This window comes from Stegostoma tigrinum, chromosome 33, assembly GCF_030684315.1.
Source record: "Stegostoma tigrinum isolate sSteTig4 chromosome 33, sSteTig4.hap1, whole genome shotgun sequence".
In the NCBI taxonomy this organism is placed as follows: Eukaryota; Metazoa; Chordata; class Chondrichthyes; order Orectolobiformes; family Stegostomatidae; genus Stegostoma; species Stegostoma tigrinum.
In genome coordinates, this window is record NC_081386.1 from 29961035 (window position 1) to 29981813 (window position 20779).

At 40.0% G+C, this 20779-nt stretch overlaps 1 protein-coding gene across 5 annotated transcripts in view; it reads right to left on the reverse strand.

Moving 5' to 3' along the window:
* Positions 1 to 20079, reverse strand: part of pias1b (protein inhibitor of activated STAT, 1b) — a 125374-nt gene extending 105295 nt beyond the window's left edge. Inside the window, exon 1 of one of the 5 annotated variants that reach the window (XM_048563019.2) lies at positions 19981 to 20079. In XM_048563019.2, coding sequence (XP_048418976.1) covers positions 19981 to 20004 — 24 coding nt within the window. In that variant the 5' untranslated portion in view covers positions 20005 to 20079. Of the gene's footprint in view, positions 1 to 13302; positions 13534 to 17293; positions 17410 to 19792; positions 19837 to 19886 lie in introns of those variants that run through there. The other 4 variants (XM_048563017.2, XM_048563024.2, XM_048563022.2 and 1 more) reach the window with 4 other exon arrangements.
* Between the last annotated feature and the right edge of the window lie 700 nt (positions 20080 to 20779).

Sequence of the window (20779 nt, forward strand, 5' to 3'; positions counted from 1 at the left end):
CAGGGATGCTGGCCCTTGTGAGAACACTGATACTGAATCACCTACCCTGCCATGAATTTGCAAGAATTTGTACAGGCATTGCTAGTGATTTCTCTTAGGCACTTGAGGGAGTCTCCTGCACATTGAACATGTCTCCAACACATGCAGAAGGGCTGATAACACTGCTGCTCTGTAGACAAGTGCTTTCCAAACTTCTTCCTGGTACAAGTCTATTTTAATGCCCCAGATGCCACATGTCCAAATTGAAAGTTGCAGGTGGGGCTTGTGATGCAAGATCGAGTGCACTGTGGCATGCTTAAAAATCAGGGCTCAAAGATACGACCATCAGGCTGTGCCAACTAATGAAGAAAAGATGAGAATTTAAGGGGCCTCACAGCAGTGAGTACTCAAGAGATAGTAGGAACTGCAGATGCTGGAGAATCCGAGATAACAACGTGTAGAGCTGAATGAACACAGCAGGCCAAGCAGCAGAGGTGCAGGAAGGCAGACATTTCAGGCCTACAGCCATCTTCAGAAATGGGGAAAGGGAAGGGGATCCTGAAATAAATAGGGAGAGAGGGGGTGGCGAATAGAAGATGGATAAAGGAAAAGATAGGTGGAGAAGAAACAGACAGGTCAAAAAGGCGGGGGTGGAGCCAATAAAGGTGAGTGTAGGTGTGGAGTTAGGGGCCAGGGGATAGGTCAGTCCAGGAAGGACGGACAGGTCAAAGGGACAGGATGAGGCTGGTAGGGAGAAGGAGGTGGGGCTTGGAGGTGAGAGGAGGGAATAGTTGGAAGGAAGGACAGGTTAGTGAGGCAGGGTCAAGCTGGGCTGGTTTTGGGATGTTGTCAGAAGATGGGAGATTTTGAAGCTTATGAAGTCCACGTTGATACAGTTGGACTGCAGGGTTCCCAAGTGAAATATGAGGTGCTGTTCCACAACCTTCGAGTAGCATCGTTGTGGCAATGCAGGAGGGTCAGGATGGACATATTGTCTGAGGAGTTGGGGGGGGGGGAGGGGGAGGGGGGGGGTGGGAAGAAGAGGGAAGAGGGGAGTTGAAATGGTTCATGACTGGGAGGTGCAGTTGTTTGTTGCGAACAGAGCATAGGTGTTCCACAAAGCGGTCCCCAAGCCCCCGCTTGGTTTCCCCGATGTACAGGCAGCCACATCAGGAACAGCAGATGCAGTATACTAGGTTAGCTGATGTGCAATTGAACATCTCTGTTTGATGAGGAAGGTCTTCTTGGGGCCTGGGATGGGAGTGAGGGAGGTGTAGCACTTCCTGCAGTTGTGGGAAAAGTCCCAGGGGTGGTGGGGAGTGTGGAGCAGACAAGGGAGTCATGGAGAGTGTGGTCCCTCCGGAAAGCAGATAAGGGTGGGGAGGGAAAAATGTCTTTGGTAGTGGGGTCAGATTGCAGATGGCAGAAGTGCTGGAGGATGATGCGCTGGAAGTGGAGGTTGGTGGGACAGTATGCGAGGACAAGGTGGATTCTGTTTTGGTTGTTATTGCAGAGAGAGGGCGTGAGGGATGTGTTGCAGGAAATGTGGGAGACGTGGTCAAGGGCATTTTCGACCACTGTGGTTGGGGGTGGGGGGGCAGGGGTGAGTTGCTGTCCTTGAAAAACGAGGACGAGGACATCTGGGCAGATGCAGAGGCAAAGGAATTGGGAATAGGCGATGGCATTTTTGCGGGAAGGTGGGTGGGAGGAGGTGTATTCTAGGCAGCTATGGGAGTCAGTAGGCTTGAAATGGATAGCGGTTTCCAGGTGGTTGCCAGAGATAGAAACAGAGGGGTCCAGGAGGGAGAGAGAGGTATCAGAGATGGTCCAGGTGAACTTAAGGTTGGGGATTGTTCCACGTATGCTACAAAGAGGTTAGTATTCAAACATTGCTGCCTCAGAGCCTTTTCAACCTCATTTCAGACAGTGGTGCTGAGGTGGTGTCAGGTTGCATCCTATGGAGTGAGGTCGTGGATACTCACTGCCCTGTTAGCTTTTAGCTCCAGCCAAACAGATTCCACACTTTGACAATAAGAGATGACAAGGTGTAGAGCTGGATGAACACCAGGCCAAGTGGCATCAGAGGAGCAGGAAAGCTAACATCTCGGGCCTAGACCCAAAACGTCAGCTTTCCTGCTCGGCCTGCTGTGTTCATCCAGCTCTACACGTTATCTCAGATTCTCCAGCATCTGAAGTTCTTACTATCTCAGATTCCACACTTGGATTTCCCAATCCAAGAGCCTCTCTCATTGGTCACATCCTTTATTAATAGTGCTAATCTATTTCTGTTTCCTTCTTAAATGTTGGGAATCATTGAATATTTGGTCCCTACTCTTGGTCCCCCTGCAACTACATAGTTATGATTTTGTTTTTGTTCATTCATGGGATATGGACATCAATGTCTGGACCAGCATTTATTGTCCATTCCTAATGGACCAGAGGGCAGTTCAGGGTCCACCACATTGCTGTGGGTCTGGAGTCACATGAAGGCCAGACCAGATAAGGGTAGCAGAATTTCTTCCTCAAAAGGACACGAGTGGACCAGATGGGCTTTTCCTTGAAAAGATCAATGATTTGGTCATTAAACTCTTATTCCCAGAATACTGCTGAATTCAAATTCCACCACCTGCCATGGTGAAATTTAAATCCAGGACCCCAGAACTTTACCCACGTCTCTGGACTAGTGATAACTGTCACCAGACCATCGCATACTCCTGATGATTAGATCATATTCTATTTGCGTTATCAATTCATTTGCTTTGCACCAAATGTTGACTGCATTCAGATAGCACTCCTTAATTTCGCCTCAACATTTTTCCACACTACCCGGCCTTTTCTCTGTTGTCTTCCAAAATCAATTTTTATTCTGACCAGTACCAGGTTTATTTCTCCATCTACGTTCCCTTGCCAGCTCAATTTTCCCCAACTAGCTAATTCAAACCCTTCACTAAAAGGCTTACAAATCTCCTCTGAGGACAGTAGTACCAAGCTTGATAAGAAATAATTTCTCCTCTTTACAGAAGTCTCAGCTGTCCCATAACTGGTCCCCATGCCTCAGAGATCTAAAGCTGGCCCTCTTGCTAAAGATCTGAAAAGAAAATAAAAAGAGCTCTTAACACTCAGCAAACCAGGCAGTATCGGTGGGGTGATGAATGATAAACTACGAAGGGTGAGCGTGCAGGGCGAGGACTAGAGCAAGGAGGTGTAGTCTACCTTTTCTTGCCAGAGTTATAGGAACCCCTATCTAACGGTTAAATCCCCAAAATGAAGTACAGTAAAATGTTTAGTGTAAGCAAACAATTCTATAATGAATGTACGGCTAGGCCTATCCCTGCCTTCCAGTAAAGTCTAACCTAGTCAAATGTTGTTGTGCATGCAAATTTAATACAGTATTGTATAAACACGTTTTCAAAATTAATATATTTAACTTAGTCCATTCAAATCCTCTTAAACTTAATTATCGTAATTTCCTGAGTTAAGTATTTTTAATATCCTCCAGGATCATGTTAAAATATTTTGCAATTTAGTCCATCTTTATTTTGGAAACATTATTTATTAAAATATCCTCTATTCAAATATTTTAGAACTTATTTCTAATTTTTCTTCTCTTCTGAAAATTCCAAATCTAGCTAGAGTGCAGTTCCACAAACAATTCAGAGACCAACTATGCCTCATCCATATTGTCATTCTTCACACATACACAATTAAACTGTGCAGCACAACCAAACATGCTTTTATCCAGATGCACACTTTCCAGAGGATAGTAATTAGTAGTAGGAATCAAAGCTGGTGTTCACACTTCCTAGCCTAGAGGCACAAAGATGAGTTGAGATAAGTCATATGGTCATCCAACATAAGCTCATCTTAGTCACCAGGGACGAGGAATCAACCCCTGACCTTCTGTAACCTTGAGCTTTAAAACATATGGTGCATCTGCCTTGCATCAGACCCAAGAAGCTCATTCAGGTATTCATTTTAAATTTTAGAAATTGTGAAATTCAAAGTTGGTGGTTTATTTTTGTCTCGCATATCTGCGAAGCAAAAAGGAAGAGCCAACATAATGACATAAATTAAGTGCTGCTAAGGTTTAATAAAGTGATTTAACATTATTTAGCTGAACAAGTCACTTAGCATGCTTGCCTTCATTGCTCAGACCAGAGTACAGGGGTTGGGCTGCCATATTGAAATTACGCAGGACACTGGCGAGATTTCTTCTCAAGTACCGAGTGCAGTTATGGTCACCCTGTTATAGGAAGGATATTATTAAACTGGAGAGGGTTCAGAAAGATTTACCAGGAGATTGCCAGAAACGGAGGATTTGAATTATAAAAATAGGCTAGAGGGGCTGGACTTCTTCCACTAGAGCGTAGGTGGACAGGGGGTGACCTTAGAGAGGTTCATAAGATCATGAGGAGCACAGATAAGGTGAATAGCAAGGGTCTTTTCCTTAGGGCAGAGGACTTCAAAACTAGGGGGCATATTTTTAAGGAGAGAGAAAGATTTATAAAAGGACATGAGGGACATTTATTTATTTACACAGAGTGTGGTTCATTTGTGGAATGAATGAACTGTCAGAGGATGTGGTGAATGCAGGTACAGTTACAACATTTAAAAGACATTTGGTCAAGTACACGAATATGAAAGGTTTGGAGGGATATGGGCCAAACGCAGGCAAGTACGACTAGTTTGGTTTGAGAACATGGTCGGCGTGAAATATTTGGACTAAAGGGTCTGCTTTAATGCTGTATGACTCCACGCCAGCATCTTGTGTTTATTTAATCTCCTATACTGTGTTCAGGCTAAAGCATTAATCAATGTGCATTTTATTTTTGCCATATCCAATTTTAATCAATAATTTAGTCAAATATTGCATGGTCAAAAAAATAGATTGGTAGTCTTATTTTTATGGAGACTCAATAGAGTAAAGTGAGCAAGTGGTCAATTTGTGGAAGAAATTCCCTCAGGAGATGGCAGTCGCAGTTTATATTGATTCATGTAAATAATATAAATTTCATATGCCTGAGAAAAAAGGAGTAACTTCGAGCCTGGGGCTTCCAAAGCTTACCACTGGGGTTTTCCTTAAGTCATATACAGGCCTACTGTAGATTGATTGATAGAGATTAATTCTAATGATTCATTCACAACTTTATCATTATATCATATAACTACCAGGATGATGGGATCCACTTAGCATGAGCTCTTTCTCATCTCAATTGCTACATTCCTGGTGGTAGAGTTAGAGTTATCGGAGCTATTATTGCACTTCAAAGTATAGCACTGAAATTTTATCTGTGTTCTCTCCACTGATTTTGCCTGATTTATTTCCAAGAAATTGTTTTTATTCTAATCACAACAACATTGATCCACTGCACTGTTAGTGATTACCAACAGCCAGTCTTGCTGTTAACCAAAAATTTCCAGATACTATTAGCATCAGTACATGGAGACAGAAGCTACAGTAATCTATGAAGACAGCTTGCAAAACTGCAAGGTGTCAGGACTTCATACCCTTTATGAATTATTTTCCACAACTTAATTTAATCTAACCACTTTCTTATAAAGTCTGTAATGCTATTGCAATCCTTATATCCAGGACTGACCACCACAATAAGTAAATTATAAACACAAAACTATGGCTTCTAATTAAGAAAATAAGCAGTGAAGACAGGAGTAATACCTTTCTAGGATTGAGCATCTGAAAAGGATACTACTGGGAAAAGGTTGAATCTAGATTTTTAATTGATCATGTGAAGATAGTTTCATATTGACAGTTTTGATTTTTTTCCCTTTTTAACAACAAGCATTTTTTGTGTTAAACATCATGTGCAGTCTCATGTGACTATATTCAGTAATAAATCACCATGATAACCAACTATAAAACTAAAACTTATGATCTATCAAGCCATGTTTTACTATGGGATACAACTTGTCTAGTGTTACCTTTAGCTGGGATCATAACTGTCTACTCCAGATCCAATCCTGTTGTCTCAGAAAACCATTATTTACTCTAACCAACCTGCCAGGATTTTGAAAAATTGTTAAACCTTCCTTTACCCTTCTTCATTAAAAGGAGAACAATTCTTGTCTCTCCAGCCTGTTGAGCAAACCGAATTCTCTTGTAGCATTCTAGTTATCCCTACTGAAACCTCTAAACCTGTGGGCTTCTCAATGATTAAACAGTACCATACCTGACTGAACCCAAGTAAATTTTAAGTGCAATGCCACACAACATTTAAGAATTAGTGTCAAAGGGAAACGCAAGCAATCATTTTCATGTTATTAGTACCTGGAGATTTTCCCAATTCAATTTCTCTTTAAAAATGATCACCACATTAGCATTGATGGTTGTGTTTCTCTATCAACATACTGAACTTTTCTGATCTGGAATCAGTTTTCAGTTCTGGGATACACGATAAGTCATATGAATCAGATAGGACACAAGTGCTCATTTGCAGACCTCTGAGGGCTAATGGGAAATAGTGAAGTCAGTGAAAATCACGAGATTCAAGGGAAGGCAACTTTTGTTTCATGATTTCCAAAAAGGAAGTGGCTACAATTATCAAGTGAAATTATTTGCATAGAGGTTTCTGAGAGCTCTGCAGTCATTCCTTTTTGGAATAGGCATAGAATTTAGTTATTTTATTTAGTTCCTGAAATTGCTTGCCTCAATCATTATCTGCATAAATATGAACACTGTTGAACACTGCTCAAACAAACCACAGATTCTGGATTCATCTGCCAGTCAAACAATAATATGTACTTGAAGCTCAAAATTTTCCAAATGGAACTTCACCAGTTTGTTTTCAAACTAATCAGGAAATAAAACTACCAAATATAGAGACAGCCTGAGGAAAGAAGTTACTTATGACATTTAGTTTTCAAAAAAAAACTTGCATTTAAGTAGTGCATTCAAACAAAAATCACTTCACAACCTTTCAATACATCTGAAATATTCTCATTCTTACATTATCAGAAACATGGCTGTATTTACACACAGCACAGTTCCATAAAGAGCATGTAATCCATTACTGTGACACTAATTATTCATCGATCAACGGCCAAGACATTGGGAATAACATTTTCCCCCCAGACAGTGGCATGGGATATTTCATATTCAACTGACAGGATACATGATCTTTTAGTTCACCTTCTCATCTGAAAGACAGTACATCCTTCAGTACAGCATAGGATTATTAGCCTGATGCTTTATTCTCAAATCGAGAAACAGACCCTTTGGACAATCTCATCCAAGCTGACCAGACATCCCAATCTGACTTAGTCCTATTTGCCAGCATTTGGCCCATATCCCTCTAAACCGTTCCTATTCATATACCTACGCAGATGCCTTTTAAATGTTGTAGTTATACCCGTCTCCACCAATTCCTCTAGCAGCTTGTTTCATACAGGCACTAGCCCCTACATGAAAAAGTTACTCCTGATGTCATTTCAAAATCCTTCCCTTCTCACTTTAAATCTATGCTTTCTAGTTTTGGGCCTCACCTAACCTAGGGGAAAAATTAATAAAAAAAGAGTAAACTTGAAACTATAACCTGTTGACTCAGATGATATTGTGACTGTGGTTGCACCAAACTTAGTCACCCTTAATACTTAAGGCCAGTGCTAAGCATGTATGCCCATACTGTTTCAGAGGTGGATAACACAGAAAAAATGTAGCCAAAATAGTTTAAAATTCAACAGCAGAAAGTTTATACTCTAAATGGTTTTAAAATCTGATGGTTAAAATATACCATTGATCTAAAGTAGAAAGGCTTCCAGTTATCAGACTGATAGCATGCTCGGTGTGCATGAGACTGATTAAGTTTGAAACATCCCAAGAAAGCGAGAATGGTTACACAGCAGGTCATTTCCTTCTGGTTGACAGAAATGATAATTTAGGAGGTGTTTTTTTTCCCCAGACTGGAGACATATGAGATGCCTGGCCATAAACAGTGGTATAGAACTCATCTCAATTGGAGCAAAGAAATAAATTTCCAAAAGGTTTTAAGAAGAACAACAGACTAACTAAGCAGATGGTTAAGGGTTGGTAAAGGCTTAGACTAAATAGTATCATTCTGCGTGACAGTGTTTTGTAACTCATGTAGACGTGGAACAAGAGAAAGGCTATTTGACGCAATGCGGCACTTTTCTACAAATAGTTCAATAATTACATTTTATAGAGTTTAATCTCACGAAGAGAGTGCCTAATTTAGAAAAAGCTTCCAATTTAACTCAAATATTTCCCTTAAATCAAAACAAGCCAGCAAGACTAGTGACAAGATTGCAGTCAACACAATGAAATTAGGCTTGTACAAAAATTAGCAAGACTAAAAAGACAATGCACACAGTACTCATTAGGCAAACTTGCACTTTTCCTAAACTAGTGTTGAAATTCAAATCTGATTAAAATCACTTTGAAGAGTCATAACAAAATACCTGAAAATTAAAACTAGTCAGTCATCGTCAAATTTGTTTTCACTACATAGTGGTTGATACCAATTATAGTGCCTCCATGAAAAAATAAAACAACACTGCTTCTAATAAGAATACAGATAGCAATCTAGTAGAATGTTCAATTTTAGTTTTACAGCTATAAACACAAAAGCTGCTGTTTGCATACAGTTTACTTTCTCCTCACCTTCAAAAGATTGAAGCCATTAATCAATGCAGTAATGACTGGTTTTGTCTGCAGCCTACGCCAAGACCTTGCTTTACACTCTCTGGTGCACTCCAACTATTTCATTGTTCTATTGCAATAGTTGTGGTTTGAATGAGTGTTGTTAAAAGCTGCTACCATTAAACCAAGCAACAGATGCCAAATGCAGAAATGGAGAAGGATGAGACGCAAACATATAACTGGCAAACTTCTAAGATAACAAAGTGTGAAGCTGGATGAACACAGCAGGCCAAGCAGCATCTTAGGAGCACAAAAGCTGACGTTTCAGGCCTAGACCCTTCATCAGCTTTTGTGCTCCTGAGATGCTGCTTGGCCTGCTGTGTTCATCCAGCTTCACATTTTGTTATCTCGGATTCTCCAGCATCTGCAGTTCCCATTATTACTGGCAAACTTCTACTCCAGTTTGAAACACAGTCAGATTAACTGAAAAGTGCATAATCTTACGAGACATAAACGAAAGGGATCCATTTCTGATCCAAGCTAAAACATAATCTAGAACATTAAGCACTAATGTCCACAAATCAAATCAATAACCAATCGCCAAGAGTATTTTATGTTTTTTATAAATATCACACCATCAGGTCTTCATCAAAAGCTCCATCCATAACGTTATTAAAACACTGCTCATGAAGATGGTCAAAAGGCTAATTGTTTCCTAATTATGCCAGTCATTAATCTGTGAATAAACTCTCCCAAATAGGGCTTTGGAATCATGTTGTAAGCCAAAAGGGGAGGAATAAGGCACACAGATAAGATCACTAAACCATTGCCCTGACCCCCGTGACTTATTGAGTAATGGCATCATCTAGTGAAGTACTCTAGTTTTTTTTAAGAAACTAGAGAAGTACACCAGCACCACAGCCAACAAACCTAAAAACTCCCTCCGGAACCCTTTCTCCCTATTTATTCCAGAACCCTCACCCCATCCCCCTCTCTGATGAAGGGTCTAGGCCCGAAACGTCAGCTTTTGTGCTCCTGAGATGCTGCTGGGCCTGCTGTGTTCATCCAGCCTCACATTTTATTATCTTAAACCTAAAATTGCTCCCCTTATTTCAGCAGTACAATACAGACAAACGAAATAGATGCAGGAGGCTGCCACAGGACAGCTGTAACTAAAATAAGGTTTTTGCAAAGATTTGAAGGTCAGGTTGTGGACTAGGTTATTGGCTTTATACAATCCAGAACTTACAAATTCCAGACGGAGTAGAACAACATCACTTCATTGGCGGCTGCACTGATGTTGTTACCTACCATGGCGATGAAAAGTCTATATGATAAACAGCCAGCACAGAGAGCAAGCCAACAACCTCAGTTGTAAACAGCTGATTCTACAATTCTACTGATGGACTAATGAAGATACTTTTCGCAGGGTTAATGTAACAGGCTAAGGCAAAAAGTACTGTCTTACCAACATAACCTAAACAATAATGCCAATGCAAAGTCCTCAACAAATTAAACATTCCTTGGAACAAACTTCACTGTTCCAACAGAACTAGACCTATATCAGTTACAGCAGCAAGTGGCAGTACAAGTAACCTGGGCTGCTCGTGAAGGAGAAGGTAAAGTCAGCTCGTCTGCTGCCCAGTCACATACAACAGGAAGTGCATGCACAAAGGCAAACTGATATGAGCCCAGTCCTTTGTTTCTGTCCAACAATCACAGAACTCTACATTAACTAAGCCACATGTCAAGGACTGCAAGGTATTACCACCTGAAGAATCAGACAATCACAGGAGAAAGCACCTCCAGAAAAGACAGGAAAAACAAAATTAAAACTGTTGTTTTAAGCAAAGTAAAAGTACACATTTGACTTGCATTATAATTTAAACAGAATGATGGAATTTAGAACAAATATAATTTCGCATTCTATAACTAGCAACAAATTCCAAACTGGAAACAAAATTGAAGAAATACTGGCATATTCTAAATAGATATTATTACACCAAAATTGAGGCAGACACTGGGGTTCTTCTTCAAACCTCCATAGGTAAGAGCTTGATAAAACTATACAAGATGATTAAACACCAGAGTTGGCGGGCAGGGAAGAGAAATGTGCTCAGAAAGGGATATGCATTTTTCAAAAACCAACCTGGGTAAGTTCATCTCTCAGAATTATGGCTGTAAAATGGAATTTAAGGTGATGAGTGTGGAGAACTACAATGAAGAAAACTGAATTATAACAGCAGTCCCGACAGTGCAAGATACCAGTCACCAAGAAACAGGAAGAATGGATATATTATCAGGTGCAAATGTACTGTGCTCTATTAAATTTCAAAAGGGTTGCAAGATAAAATTTAGTTCACTGGAATATCATCTCCAGAGTGTTAAAATATAGGTCAAACACACCTGCAAAATGGAATAAGATTAACATTTTCAAATGATTGACCACAGCCATTGAAAATTAATATCCTCTGCACAGTTTTCTTAACATAAAAGATGAATGCTGAACATTCTGCATTCAGAAGTATGACAAAAATCAAAGCATTACATTACATGAGATAGAACATAGAACATAGAACATAGAACAGTACAGCACAGAACAGGCCCTTCAGCCCACAATGTTGTGCCGACCATTGATCCTCATGGATGCACCCTCAAATTTCTGTGACCATATGCATGTCCAGCAGTCTCTTAAATGACCCCAATGACCTTGCTTCCACAACTGCTGCTGGCAACGCATTCCATGCTCTCACAACTCTCTGCGTAAAGAACCTGCCTCTGACATCCCCTCTATACTTTCCACCAACCAGCTTAAAACTATGACCCCTCGTGCTAGCCATTTCTGCCCTGGGAAATAGTCTCTGGCTATCGACTCTATCTATGCCTCTCATTATCTTGTATACCTCAATTAGGTCCCCTCTCCTCCTCCTTTTCTCCAATGAAAAGAGACCGAGCTCAGTCAACCTCTCTTCATAAGATAAGCCCTCCAGTCCAGGCAGCATCCTGGTAAACCTCCTCTGAACCCTCTCCAAAGCATCCACATCTTTCCTATAATAGGGCGCCCAGAACTGGACGCAGTATTCCAAGTGCGGTCTAACCAAAGTTTTATAGAGCTGCAACAAGATCTCACGACTCTTAAACTCAATCCCCCTGTTAATGAAAGCCAAAACACCATATGCTTTCTTAACAACCCTGTCCACTTGGGTGGCCATTTTAAGGGATCTATGTATCTGCACACCAAGATCCCTCTGTTCCTCCACTCTGCCAAGAATCCTATCCTTAATCCTGTACTCAGCTTTCAAATTCGACCTTCCAAAATGCATCACCTCGCATTTATCCAGGTTGAACTCCATCTGCCACCTCTCAGCCCATCTCTGCATCCTGTCAATGTCCCGCTGCAGCCTACAACAGCCCTCTACACTGTCAACGACACCTCCGACCTTTGTGTCGTCTGCAAACTTGCTGACCCATCCTTCAATTCCCTCGTCCAAGTCATTAATAAAAATTACAAACAGTAGAGGCCCAAGGACAGAGCCCTGTGGAACTCCACTCACCACTGACTTCCAGGCAGAATATTTTCCTTCTACTACCACTCGCTGTCTTCTGTTGGCCAGCCAATTCTGTATCCAAGCAGCTAAGTTCCCCTGTATCCCATTCCTCCTGACCTTCTGAATGAGCCTTCCATGGGGAACCTTATCAAATGCCTTACTGAAGTCCATATACACCACATCCACAGCTTGACCCTCATCAACCTTACAACCTTAGATGTTTATACTGTCCTGAGAGAACAGATTTGCTTGTGGATCCTTTATATTACAGTGCTGTCATGAATAGCAAACCTAACTTCTATAATAGAAATGTAATTTAAATGAAGCAAAGCACCTACAGAATCAACAAATTTAAGAGGTGATTTTCCCAGACTCCAAAATAGAGCTATTAAAAATAAATACTGATCTGTTTTCATCAACATATTTTCTAGCTACAGGCAGGCAATCTGCCCATACAGGTCTAATCCAGACACAAGGGAAGATTCACAGACAAGAAATTAAATTTGTAATTATAACTCTATCAAATGTACATCAGGTTGATTGCAACCTCCTGATATCCCTAGTATAGCACAAAACAATTCAAGTAGGAGCTGTTCTAGAATACAAAGCAGGCCTGAGTAAAAGTATTTTAAGTATAATGTTCTTTATTGGCAACTTTAAGTCCACAAAGGATGAAAAGGAAACCCAAATATAAACAAGCGTGAAATAAAACAGTTCTTCAATTAAATTCACACAACAGGTCAGGTGGAAAAACACTAAATTATCTAAGTTAATTTAAAAGGACTCAAAGATTATAAATCTGCAAGCTGAGCAAAGCATATTTTCCAACTCATGAACAAATTTTTAGTTTGAATTCTTAGGAGAAAGGAGCTAACGGATTTCAATTGCATTAATGTTTTACATCTTGTAGAAAACCAAACTGATCAAGGCAATTCAAAGACCTTTAAATTAAAATTATCCCAAGCAGTGGAGCAATGTTACATTTCTAGTACCATACTGCTGACTTCCTGCAACTTCTGCACCCCAATTAAATAGATGAGTTTTACATCCATCTTTCAATCCAAACAATGTTTTACTGTACAATTTATAATTTAAAATCCTCAAAAACTATAAAAGGCTTGTCTTAGATTATGTAAAAAACAAAATTTCATCAACACTCACTTGCCTTAGGTGGTCATTGAACTTTCTGGGTGTCAATTACTTCAAAAATGAAAAATGCCAGAACTCCACAAGACTGCGGGAGGTATCCTACATCAAGATGCGAGCATTGGCTCAGTTTACAGGTGCTGGCTGACATGTTGTGGATTTCACTTATTTCTATTGCAAGTTTTCCATTTCTCTCAACATCTTTTTTATCTTATTATTGTGCAAAATACCAATTTTACTTCCCTTATATATTCTTGTTGTTATCTTTACAAGTAGATAGATCATCAGCATTGCCTCAATACAAGTTATGATTACCTAGATCGCTGAATTTCATTTGCATCACACTATTCACCTGCAATGATACATGAGAAGCCACGGACCTACTTTCAATATCTCTTAAGCTTCTCTAACCTTTATTTGTAGCTCATCTCCTTGGCAATTCGGATCAACCTCATCACTGTTTCCTGTAACATGTTTTCATCCTCTGCTTGTGGTATGCTGACCTAAATTGAATATAGTATTCTAAGCATAGTCGGATCAGTGTGTTACAAAGCCTTAGCCCATTTCAGTAGATTATATTGTGTATTCCATCAGCAATAATTACTTCACCACACTCTTTGATAATGGAAGTGACATCTATTACTCTTAGATATCTTTTTCAATCTCACTATGCAGTTTCAAACAATTACACACAGCACATTTACATTCCACACTTTCTCCTTTAAAAGTAGTGCTAACACGCATCATACAAGATGCACTATTTTTAATGCTGTTATCTACTGCACGGTCCATAATAAAAAGCTATAACTATCACTGCCTTGCAGTGAAATATTGTACATTTGAAGGATAACACTTAAGATTATTTTAAGCCAATTTGAGAAAACAATTTTTCTAACTTTTTTTTAAATTCAGAATTATGAGTGAAAATAAAGTACATTGAATGCCAAAAAAGCTTTGCCCTTTCTCATTCTAACATAACACAATAAAGTGTAGCAGGCTACACATTAATATTGAGCTCATACACCATACTTTAAAAAAAAGCCTTGACCACTTTATCACCAACATCACAATTTAAGTTAGTCAAGCTGATAAAGGCACTATGCCCCAAAGCAACAACCCTTGTCTGAAAGAAATAGTTTTGGTCAACATGCCCAGATGGGCAAAGGTCCAGAGTCTGACAGGTTAACAATTCTGGCTTAGGCAGTTGAGGGCCTAACACAGCAGAGAGAACAGTGATACAGGATTTCTCCACTAGCCAGTGACTCCAGTTGGAAACTGCAAGGGGGAACATTACCAGGCTTGGCTGTAACACTTTAAAAATCAAACAGCTTTCTGGTCAGGTGATCAAAAAAGACATCCAGTAAGAAATGGGGGCCTATGGCACTTGGAAAATCAGACTCCAGATATTTGACCTTGCCTATCTAGCCATTCCTGACACTACCAAAGGGCTCAGTCAGAGAAATGTGTCCTAAAAATGGCTCTCTCAATCTTTGTAGCTGAAGTGATCAAACCAGTTTCTGTAGTAGAGGTTAGTTTCCACAATAAACGTTTGCTTTACTTAGTACAAACCTCTACTTTTCATTTGTAATCTCCTGCCAAACACTGAACCGTAAGATTAGGGTCAGAGGTTAGCAACATGAGTATATGAATTGCATTCCTGAGAATGGGTACCAACAGCACAATGCTGAAACATATCAGCAGTCGATAAATCCTTAACTATGTACAGTAAAAGTAAATTCTTAAATACGAGGCAGTAGTTTCATTCCCACCCTTTCCTCAAATAAAAAGGCATAAATTCTACAGAAAAGGTGCCAGGATACCCATGTAAAATAGTTTACTCATGCATGTAAAGGCATATCATTCTTTGCTCATCTATATTGTGGTGGAGACATTGCTCGACTGCTTACTGTCTTCTTTCTTATCTAAACCAAACTAAGATTGGGAACAAAGTATGAGAAGTTCAAATGTGAACAATAGGTTTTTGTTATATGAAAGACATGACAGGTATAGATAAAAGGAATTATGTTGAAAAGTAGGCATGATTCCACTGAACGGATGGAATGGCTTGAACTAAATGGCTTCTTCCAGTTTCTAAAATTCAACTCTGATCATGTCATTGAGACATTGTACCTTTGTGGAATATGCCGGCCCATCCTGAAACTCAATATCTGCATCTTTAGCTTTAATTTCAAATACAATCTCCAAGTTATCAAAACAAAAAGACCAAAGTACTGTGCTTGAAATGAGACAGAAAATGCTGGAAATACTCAGGACAGGCAACATTTAGGGGGAAAAACAGAGTTAAAGATAACAACCCTTCACCAACTCACCAAACCAAAAAATTAAAACTCATTTGATGCTGTCTGATCTCCTGCGTATTTCCAGCATTTTCTGCTGTTATTCCAAGTTATACAGAAAAATAGAAAACAGAAGCAGGAATAGGCCATTTGGCCCTTCAAGGCTGCACCACTATTCTATATGATGATGGCTGATCACTTCTTAACTGTTTGCATTTTCTGAGAGCCTACCATTAGCCTTAAATATTCAGATGTCTTCTGATGAATTTAGCATTGTCTGCCACTTCTTTAAAGTAATGATTCTTACAGGTAAACAAAACGAAACACAATAAAATGACACTCTTTGACCATGTGCCTCACCACACTCCCACCATGTGCACATTTTTTTAAATGCTCTTTTCTTTTCTAAAAGAGAAGCCTTGAACAATGGCTTAATGAAGATTTTCAGAATTATGAAAGAAGTTTAATGAGGTAGGATAAGTGCTTCCACTTATAGGTGAACACCAAAACCATAATTATAAGGTTGTCACCAAGAAACCCAAAGAAGAACTTAGGAGCAAATTTACTATCTAAAATGATTAAATTGCACATCTTTCTGCCACAATAAGACTGCTGAGGCAATTGAAGCACTTGATGCATTTAAGGGGAAGCTAGATAAACAAATGAAGGAGAAAAGCACAGAGTTATATACTGGCAGGATGAAGAAACATAGGAAATACAAAAAGGAATAGGCCATTCAACCCCTTGAGCCTGCTCGACCATTCAAGTAGATCATGGCTGACATTCTATCTCAACAACATTTAGTAGCACTATCCTCAAATCCCTTTCTCCTTTTAATGTCTACATCCTGACATATGAAAGCAGTATTTTATGTCCTTCGAGTATTTGCAACAGGATTTTTAGAAAGTCAGTTTCACGTATATGGAAGCCAAGTGAAAACTGCACAGATATTGACAAAGGCTTGTGCGTTAGTTGGAATACCCAGTACCACTAACATCTGCTATCAGTTAAGAAAGGTAGACACAGTTCTTAGAACACGAACAAGAGACTTGGCCAGTTTTACAGCCTATTTCTTTGCTGTAAATTCCATGATACATACTCTGCATTTGTGTTTTTCCCCACTCTCCTGTCCCCCAATTTTCTATTAATATGTTGTGTTCATTTTTCAATTTTGAACAGCAAAGACCAAAACGTCAAAAGCCTGCTCTCTCCAAGATGACAAATTGCCTTCATTTTGCCAGCTGTTTTCTTTCAACATCCTTAACTGTCAGCACAGCAAGGTGACCAGTACCACACTTCAGACCTCATTATCAAGGCTGACAATACTATTTGCCATATCCGTTTTATTCTCAACATGATTTTCAAACTGCAGCTCTGAGCAGTGTTAGCCACAAACTTCCACATTATTTAGTTCAAGCTGATTGCATCAAGTGGAAGAAAAACTACACCATTCATGGCACTGCACAGTATTTTAAAATTTTTTACTCTTTGCTTTCTTCAACTTTCAAAATCTCAGTGCAGAACCACACATACCCCATTGAGAACACCTGAAAAGCCGCCAGGAATTTTGCATTTAAAGAAATGAATGATTTGCATAGTCAATCATCGCTAATTGTGGTAAATAGGTGGCAAAAGGCCATTGCTGAGGGAAAATCTGGCATCTGTTGACAAGTGTTAGTGTAGAACAGCCACCGACCTAGTCAACTAACCTTGATAAGTTACATTTTCTGCTCAGTTACTAGGAAGAGTATTGTGGAAACAAGAAATCTTGTTCGGCTTCCAACAGGTTCTTTCAGCAGGGTATCTTTTCAAGTCGAATCATTATACAACAGGTAGGTTCTGCACTGTCGCTCCTGCCAGCTTCAGACAAACACAGATTGATTTGAATGCACACATTACATTATTCTGTCAAACGAAAACACTAGCATGAATAAATACCCAATAATTACAATTCCAACTTTTTTAAAAAATAGCAGAAAGCATCCAAGAAAGCATTTTGTAAAACACCAAAACTATGACAGTTGTCAGATGGAAAACAAAATCAGGACAATGCAGTTTAAGTGTCAATTGCAATTACGCAGTGTATTTTTCAGTTTCTTCAAATTCTATATACAAGTGCACACATCAAGAACACTGATGCACTGCAAAGAACAAAAAAAATCAATTTTCTTCAGGAGCTGCACTTGCCAAAAATATTTCATTACAGAGTTGCACGTAGTCTTCCTTTTACAATACTACTACTTTAACAGTGTCCATTGCTATGGAAAGCATGGTTAAAATAAAATTGTACAAAAAACCTCTCTCGCCTTCTAGCTTTTTTGTTAGAGGCTCCAAATCACAAACTTGTTAAAATGAATATAAATATATAGACAAAGAATAAAAAGATGTAAATCAAAATCTTACAAAAGTAAGATGTTTTAAATCAAATGCTTGTAATATAACTTGTTGATGTAAGACCAGAAATACTCATGATTCAATGCCTTTTTACCCCCATTTTTGACAAGTAACATGGAGACCTACTGTTGAAAGAAATTATCTTGTTTTAAAGTTTCTGGCAACACATCATATAATCCCAGATTAGACACAAAGAGCAGAAAAAATGGAGGTCATTTTTAATGACAATGATTTTCAACTCATCAAGGCCAGTTGTAGAAGGGACTGGAACTTCCTTATCCAAGATACGCTTGTGTTTTGCGATGCATCCTTAGTTTTAAGGCTCCCTGAACTGGACTTGCATATGATGCTTTCAACTCAGTGTTTCAGCCATTGCTTCAATGTGAATTAACAATCTCACCGAGATAAATGAATAACATGGTAATCTGCTACCACACAAAATACAGCAAAGGCCTCCGATTCTCCTTTTACCTCCTGTCCCTACAGATACAGCCAGAATCTCTTAAATGAGATTCTTGACCCATATCTTTGCTCACTTTCCATCATCCTCTCTGAAAACTGAGACCAAAATAGTGCATGACCTATTTACTTGTATATATACACAATAAAAGCCCCAAAAGCATTACAATGATCAGCTGGAGAAGAATACAATTAATCTACTGACGTTCAAAAGGGAAACAAGAAGTCAACGAGTGGAAATATTCTGATACACACATTCCATTTAATTCTTCAAACTGGTTAGTTTATGGATGGCCTCGATTCTGATGTGCATCTAACATCAAGCCTAATTTTCTCCTAATTACAGCAACATAAATAGCGACGTCAAATTTAAGTTACAATATTTCGTATGGCTCTCAAATTCACACTAAGAATATACGGGGCACCGATGGGTCTGAACCTCGGCAGTACAGTTTGGTGTATCATGTTACGCTTGCAACATTATTTACAAACATCCAAACACGCCACACCGTTTTAATCAATACAGCACATCATAGGGGAAATATTGACTCTATTCCACATATTAAGAAAGTTTATTAAATCGCTGATCAGAAAGAAAGCACATCAAACAGATGCGCGAAGCAAACGCGATCAGGAGCGTATACTCCAACACGCTGTTTCCGGAGACGCAATGTTTATTTCTAGGCAAACTTTAAACAAACAAGACTGCTTCCGACATGGATGGGTTAAAACACAACATGCTAATGCAGGATGGTGGCTTAAACATGACAGAAGTAACTGGTTGTAGCTGTTTTTTAATATAAGAAGAAACATACGGAAAGCTGCACCTATAAAAGCTAACTGTGTACTTTTGAAATTTTAAATGAGGATGAGATTTTTTAAAATCGAGGTGGTGGTGCAAAAATAAAACAAAAAGTAGTTCAAGTTAAAAAGAAACAATGGCAGGATACAAAAGCAAAGCGCACAGATCGCCATCATCCTTCCGTCTTGAAGTGGCGGCGGCACTGCCCAGGGTCAAAGCCTCCTGGATACCAGAAAGAGGGGAAAAGAAAAATCGCCGCTCAGCTACACAAAAATGGGCCTGAAGTTGCCGTCTGAAAATGTGAGAATTGTTTATTTCGTTATGTGATAAACCAGATGCAAAAGGCGAGAGGGCAAAAGATCCCTCACCATCATCACCCTCATGAGGCACTGGTGCCCTGACCTCCTACACAGTTTGTTGTTTTAACTTCAAACCCACAACGGCGAGGAGAAGGAGAGATTGAGGGGAAACTACAACTTGTCAACAGCAGCCACATTGAAAAAAAGCAAAGTTCCGCGCCTTTTTCCCACGCTCTGCCCGGGGGATCCGGTACCTCAGTTTTATTCTCTCACGGTGTGATCGAAAAGCGCGGCCTATTCCCCTCCTCCTCAGCCGTCACCTCCTCCTCTTCCCACCCTTTCACTCACTCTTACACACGCAAACCACTCTCTGTCCATCCTTCCACAGGAAAAGGTACAGTGAACGGCCCGAGCTCCAGCCGCAATCCGTCTGCGAAATTACCTTCAGTTCCGCACTATCCGCCATCTTCTCACACTTGTCCGCGCAGGCGCGGCCGGGGGCGATCACGTGGTGCGTGGAGGGGGCGGAACCCACGGCACGGTGACGTCAACCGCCGACAGTTTGAACCTTTCCCGCCACACCCCCCACCCCACCAGAGTGGCGCAACGGGGAGGTGCATTTGAATAGCACCTTTCACTGCTTCAATTCTGTCTCGTCCCTCAACCATTCTCCAACTGCTGTGCAACCCACGAGGCGGCCATTTCGTCGTGTAGCATTCCAGTACTGCAAAAAGAATGCACACATTTCGTCCGAGCTTGCGATCTCTAGTGATCAGGACAATTTGCAAGAAAAAGAGTGGAATACTGTGAATGAGGAGAGTAATTGTTGATTAGCAAATGGATTGCTGATTGGTACATGCATTCCCATGAAGAATGCAGAAGTTAATTACGACTGATTGCTAACGGCAAGGATTTCTTCATCACCACCTTGGAAATATATTGCCCTTCCTTCACTGTTGCTGGGTCAAAATCCTAGAATTCCTTCTCTATTGGCATTATAGACAATAGGTGCTAGAATAGGCCATTCGGCCCTTCGAGCCAGCACCACCATTCATTATGATCATGGCTGATCATCCACAATCAGTATCCTGTTCCTGCCTTATCCCCATAACCCTTGATTCCACAATCTTTAAGAGCTCTGTCTATCTCTGTCTTGAAAGCATCCAGAGAGTTGGCCTCCACTGCCTTCTGGGGCAGAGCATTCCATACATCCACCACTCTCTGGGTGAAGAAGTTTTTCC